Genomic DNA, 5,721 nt, shown 5'->3' on the forward strand with positions numbered 1-5,721 from the left:
GCCCGGCCGCGGCCGCCGAGCCGGAGACTGGCAGTGGCAGGCGTCACCGGGCGGGCGGCACTCACACGGCGGCTCGGTGCCTCCTGCAGCTCCTGATCCTGCCGCTGCGAGTCCCGGAACCAGCGGCCGCCGCCGCCTGTCTCCCCAGCGGCAGGAAGCGTCCGCCCGCCCGGCCTTCCCCCGCGGAACTGCGACCGCCGGCCTCCCTGTTCCGGCTTCAAACCGCGCCCCGCCCCGGGCCCTTCCCAGCGCTCAGGCGCCCGGCGGGGCTCCAGACACCTCAAGGCGGGGCAGGCGGAGGGCAGGAGCCTCCCTGGGTGATGCTTGGCAGAGGGGTCGTTCACTCGCCGCCTGAAGCCTCCGGCAGCCGCACATCCCCACCCTCCGGTGCCAGTGGGCGATGGCAGCGTGTCACCACTTCCGGGCACCGTGGCACGGAGAACGTCTTCGCAGCCCAGCCGACGCCTGTCATGTCCCAGAGCCTTGCCCCGTCGCTCACAGGGTCCAAGTTGTGTATCGCAGTTGATCGGCATAGAGGAGCAATGCTACAGGCCAGCACCGGATTAGGCTAAAGCATAGCCACATCAGCCAAGTGTCACCAGCCCACCAGGCAGGGACCCCCCAGAAGTAGCTTAATGACTCAGTATCCCAGGGGCCAAGACTCCCCTGTACTAAAATGCCAGGCGAGGCATCATTTTAAGCGTGGCAATGTTGTAGGTGCCCTCAGGAGCCATCAGCCTATGTAGTGACTGGGCCTGGTGCTCCTGCAGCCATTCAGAGTGGGACAATCCTAGAAACATCAGCACAGGTGGCATTTTTCCTTTGCTAGGTCAGAATTATTATTTGCATGTGGCCGGTGAGGAACGAAGGTGAGACTAAGTGATGTGCCCATGAGCACAGGGGTTAGTAACAGAGCTGGGCATAATGCTCAGGAATTATACCAGCTTTGCGCACAATCCAATATATCACATCAACTCTTAGCTCAGTCTTACTAAATACTGTATGAGCTAAGAACACTTTGTATTTCTCTAGCACTGTTCCTCCCAAACAGCACCCAAGTACTCTACAACTGTTACAGAGATAGGCTGCATCTACTCCGACAATAATTGCATTGGGTTGGAGGTGTTTTCAGTCTTTGCTTTCTGGACTTGAGACAATTCTCTTCTCCACATCCAATAGTGACACAACTGAGGAAAGCAGAGTTGGGTAACTTTGTGTAAAAAAAAATACACAGCTTGTATTTGCAAAGCTTCATTTCAATACACTTCAAATTGGCCCCTGTCCAGCAAGGAACTGTGCCTCACATTTTTTGAGAAAAGGGCCCAAATTTTATTTTGAAATGGCCCAGCATAAATATTGCTCTACATGAATCAAGGCCCCTTCCCAAGGCCCAGCAGCTGGAGCTTATAAGAGAGGCTAATTGAAAACGTTCATGGCCTAACAGCCACCATACAGGATATGAAGTAACCCAAAGGTTCTAATGATTCCAGAATCAGCACTTCATCCTCGTTAAAAATAAATACTTAATTGCTGACGAGAAACTCCCACCCTCCGTGTTTATTGGTGGCTAGAAAAATCTCATTTTTAATTAAGTAGCTGAAATCTTTTTAATGAAACCTGGGGAAAGATCAACTCCTTTGGTCAAGCAATGATCATCTTAATTTCTCTAGGCTCTAGGAATGAAGTATGAACTGATTGGAATAAACATGCATATTTCCTAGAGGTTACAGCAGGATACTGGTAATCACAATTCCTGGATTCTCTTCCTAAGTCATACCCCCATTTGTTTCGGCTTTTGTCAGGTTATTGAATTGTTTGGTTTCCGCATTCAACACAGTGGTCCAGGTGTAACAGATATCTCACAGGAAAGACTGCCACCGTATCATTTCAGGGTTATTCAGCTTTTCACAAGGCATGCTGCACCTAACAAAGTCCGCTGGGCCTGAATTCAGTTTGGGAACTGTGAAACATCAGTGTTTCACATCCCAAGGTGCAAGGATAATAGCAAAAGGTTGTATCTGATGGGTACATTCCCTGTCTCACAAGGGTTGTGAAATGTAATCAGTGTTTGTAAAATGCTCTCTGATGCTCTGAGGAGGCAGAATAAGGGTGCAAAAGCATGATTTTGTTAGAGAGACAGTCAAATCAACTTCTCCCTGGTTTGTTAACTGGACCAAGTGGGATTATCTTTCTTCCTGTTTCTTTTTCCTGAGTTGTGCCCTCTTGGGAAGATGGATTTTGGCATTTATACATCATGCTGCCAGGTGTTTAGGATGTGTGTGTGTGAGTGAATGTCCTGGACCATCCATAAAGAAACTGTAAGTGCGTTCCTTTACCTGGGACTAGTCAACTCTACCCTCCTCCTCCTCAATTCTTTCGGATGCCCCGCACATTGAGAGGAGGGAGGGGACAAAGGGAAGGAGAGTGAAGGGGGGAACAACACTGGAGCAGAATACAGGTAGTTGTGGTGACTGAATATGTCTAGGCTCTGCATAAAGGAGCAAAAGGAGAGGCTCTTCGTGTATTGTACTCAGCTAGGTCCTGATTCAAATTCCACTGAAGCCACTTTCAGATAAAGTCAATTCAGTGAGAACATACTGGTGCGACTAGTTCTGTAAGTGCTAGCAAATGTAAGACAGTCATATTCCTCCAACACCTGGCTAGAGGGGTTGGCATCATGCTCATAGCCAGGATAGGGTCACACAGTGTGACTGGTTTTAGATCCTCCATGTCCATTTCTCGCTACTGATCCAGTGGCAGGTTGCAATGTGCATTGCCCTCCCTGCCATGCCTCTCCTTGCTCCTAGGGTGAAAGAGAGGAGAGGCTCCTATTCAGCACAAAGGGCTTTGGATCAGGCCCCTGCTGAAGAGCTGGACCAAAATAGTTTAGTCACCAAAAAACTTCAGCAACTCCCAGGGTCCTCACTGGCTTTAAAGGAATCTTAACCACTCCTCATTGCAATGACCTGCAGAGACTGGAAATCCCCTTTGAATCCCTTGCCACCAAATAACCACCTGTTAGGGGAAAAAGCTGGCAGCTGCAAAGCTTTCACGATTCCTTCAGCCACACTCAAGAGTGACTCCCCAGCCACAGCAGCATTGCGCATACTGGAAGTTTTTGCTCTGGGCTCATTTCCACAGGTGGGGAAGGAAGAGGGAGCGGTGCCTTTAAGTGATGTCACCCTTCCCTGGAAGTCGAACAAGATTGGCAGTGGCACACAGTTTCTATAGCAACAGCAGAAGCTGTCTGCATCCCTGGGCCAGGCCCAGCGGGGAAGTGCTTCCCCAGGACTCTGTGGCGCCAGGACTCTGCGGTGTCAGCGTTGAGGACCTCAGGAGAAGGCCCCTCCCCAGGTGTGCTTTTACATGAGCTTTGGGAACCCTGATTGTGTCTTGCTTAGTGTGGTTTACAGCCTGATCCTGAGCAGTACTGAATATCCAGAGCTAGGGACAGCGCCTGCATGTATTTTATGGGGCATGGCCTGCTTGGGGCCACTTGTTCCGCTGCAGCCTGGATCCAGTAAAGAGTGGCTGAGATGTATCTTTGCAGAGAGCACCAAGTTGCCACGTGCTAATCCTGTGCAGCAGGCCCATGCTGGGTGGGGGGTGAGCCCCACTGTGCAGGGGGCTGCCTCTCGGCACTAAGGTGTCTCCTGTGTTTTTCACACAGCCTCCTTTATGTTGTTTGTGGCGTGGCTGACTAGTGCCTGCATCCCACACTGAAATCAGAGAGTCAGGATGCTCAGCACCTCACAGTATCAGGCCTTCTAGAGCAAATCCTCCTTGAATGTAGAATTTCTGGTGAAATGTTTGTGCAAATTGCACTTCTGTCGGGGTCTGGGGAGACATAATGAGAACATATTTATTTGCTCATGTCGTGAGGAAAGAAACAACGGTGACATTAAGCCCAATCTAACTACCAACTGAATTAGTCTCTGGTCCTGTTAAAACAAATGTCATATGTCCCTCTTTAAGGGAAAATGCCCCCATAAATAGCATGTATAAGCATTAACATTCCCTGGAGTTTGGACCAGATCTTTAATATTTTAACCTTTAGCCTAGGTCTACGTGTGTATGTATACATTATATATTATGCCATTTTCTTATTGGATTCATTTAATTAGTGGCTTTAAATACTATCTTCCTGTTCTTCCCTCATCAAGCCAATGTTTCCAACTTCCAAGTGATGGCAAGTACTGGTATGTAATTAATCAAACCTCACAGCAACCTTGAGGTTGTGTTATTATCACCACTCTATAAATGGGGGAACCAAAGCATGGAGAAATTATATGACTTATCTAAGGTCCCAGAGGGTCACACCCAGCACCTGCTGAGGTCCAGGAGACTTTTTCCATGGACTTCAATGGGTACTGGATCAGACCCATAGCTAGTAAGGGCCCAAGCAAAGATTAAGTACGCAGGAGTCCCAACTTTCCTTCCCCTACTCAAATGACTAGATCAGGCAGCCTCATCAGTAGCTGCAAGGGAACAGGACCCCCTAATTGTTCAGAACAAACTCATTTTCCTCCCCTAAAAGTTTAATTAATAAAAGGGAAATCCATGAATTGGTGTGTGTTAAGTTGGCCATCAAGGGGAGCCAGTCTGAAACAAAATAAACGGACAGAAGGCCACCATGCTTAGCATGATAAAGAAGCTCATGAGAATAAGTCTTAATTTAGCACAATAGCCTGTACTTAACATGATCAATTGTTAATTTGATTAGGTTTGTTTGAATTATATTTCAAGTCTTAGTAGTTTAAATATATTCTATAAGATCACATTGCATAGTGACAGTACTGTAAAATCAGTGCTGACAGCCTCACAGGTTTGGAAATCATTAATCCAGGCACCCAAATCAGGACCTGGACTTTAAGATCATGATTAAAAAAAATATATGTTGTTCTGTTTTCCTTTTGGGTTTTGAGCCTTGGGGATTACTTGCTTCTTGTTTTTAAGCCTTCCTTTGCAGTCAAAAAGACTAGAAATTTACTTTGTTTTTGAAATGGAAGCTGAGATGTTTATGCAGTCTTATGGTTTCAGCAGCTGGGACTTTAAGAAAATCAGTAGAGAGCAAAAACTTGTTGACAATGTAGTAAAGAAATACATTCAGCTGAATCTGGTTCAGGTGTGAATACTGGATGTATTCTTTTTCCCTAGTTCAGAGGAGGAGGCCAAGAGGATGATCTTGTTGAGTATAAAAATATACATATGCAAGTAACAAAAGCAGTCAGATGTTTTACAGGCTTCTCTATTATTCCTTGTCTCTTGTCAGGCATTGCTCTAGAGAAAAATGGATCCAGCAGAGGCTGTGGGGCTGGCAGATACAAGACAGGAGGCTGAGGAGTCAGAGTATTCTAACCCTCTCCTGAGACCTGTTCTCTTGGGAGAAGTGGAGGGCGTACAGCAGATTTTTGAGGACCCAGAGGACCCCAACCATGAGAAGGCTTTGCAACTGCTGTTGGAAAAGGATGTTATTGGGAGAGACTTGCTGTATGCAGCATGCATGGTTGGACAGAGCGAAGTCATCAGAGCACTAGCCAAATACGGGGTAGACATGAAAGATAAAACACCCAGAGGTATGCAGCAGGAGTGGGCCCCATGCCTGCTCACACCCACCCTGCTCCGTCTCCTATTCAAGCCAAAGCAAAGACTCCTTTTAACTTCTCTGGGACAGGACCTGGACTACTGCTCCTCAAATCCTAAGACCTTTCTCACTGGGAG

The 5,721-nt window shown here is 47.6% G+C and overlaps 2 protein-coding genes across 4 annotated transcripts in view; one reads left to right on the plus strand and one right to left on the minus strand.

Moving 5' to 3' along the window:
• Positions 1-217, minus strand: part of KLHL20 (kelch like family member 20) — a 40,164-nt gene extending 39,947 nt beyond the window's left edge. Inside the window, exon 1 of one of the 2 annotated variants that reach the window (XM_019501869.1) lies at positions 66-217. The gene's annotated coding sequence lies outside the window, so the exon portion shown is untranslated. The remainder of the gene's footprint in view (positions 1-65) is intronic. The other variant, XM_019501868.1, reaches the window with a different exon arrangement.
• Positions 218-3,285: 3,068 nt separating this feature from the next.
• The window catches only part of ANKRD45 (ankyrin repeat domain 45), a 17,676-nt gene continuing 15,240 nt past the window's right edge, over positions 3,286-5,721 (plus strand). For both annotated transcript variants that reach the window (XM_019501873.1, XM_019501874.1), the window contains exons 1-2: positions 3,286-3,354; positions 5,273-5,576. In XM_019501873.1, coding sequence (XP_019357418.1) covers positions 5,291-5,576 — 286 coding nt within the window. In that variant the 5' untranslated portion in view covers positions 3,286-3,354; positions 5,273-5,290. The remainder of the gene's footprint in view (positions 3,355-5,272; positions 5,577-5,721) is intronic.

This window comes from Gavialis gangeticus, unplaced genomic scaffold (genome assembly GCF_001723915.1).
Source record: "Gavialis gangeticus isolate Ggan-Ray unplaced genomic scaffold, GavGan_comp1, whole genome shotgun sequence".
Taxonomy (NCBI): Eukaryota; Metazoa; Chordata; order Crocodylia; family Gavialidae; genus Gavialis; species Gavialis gangeticus.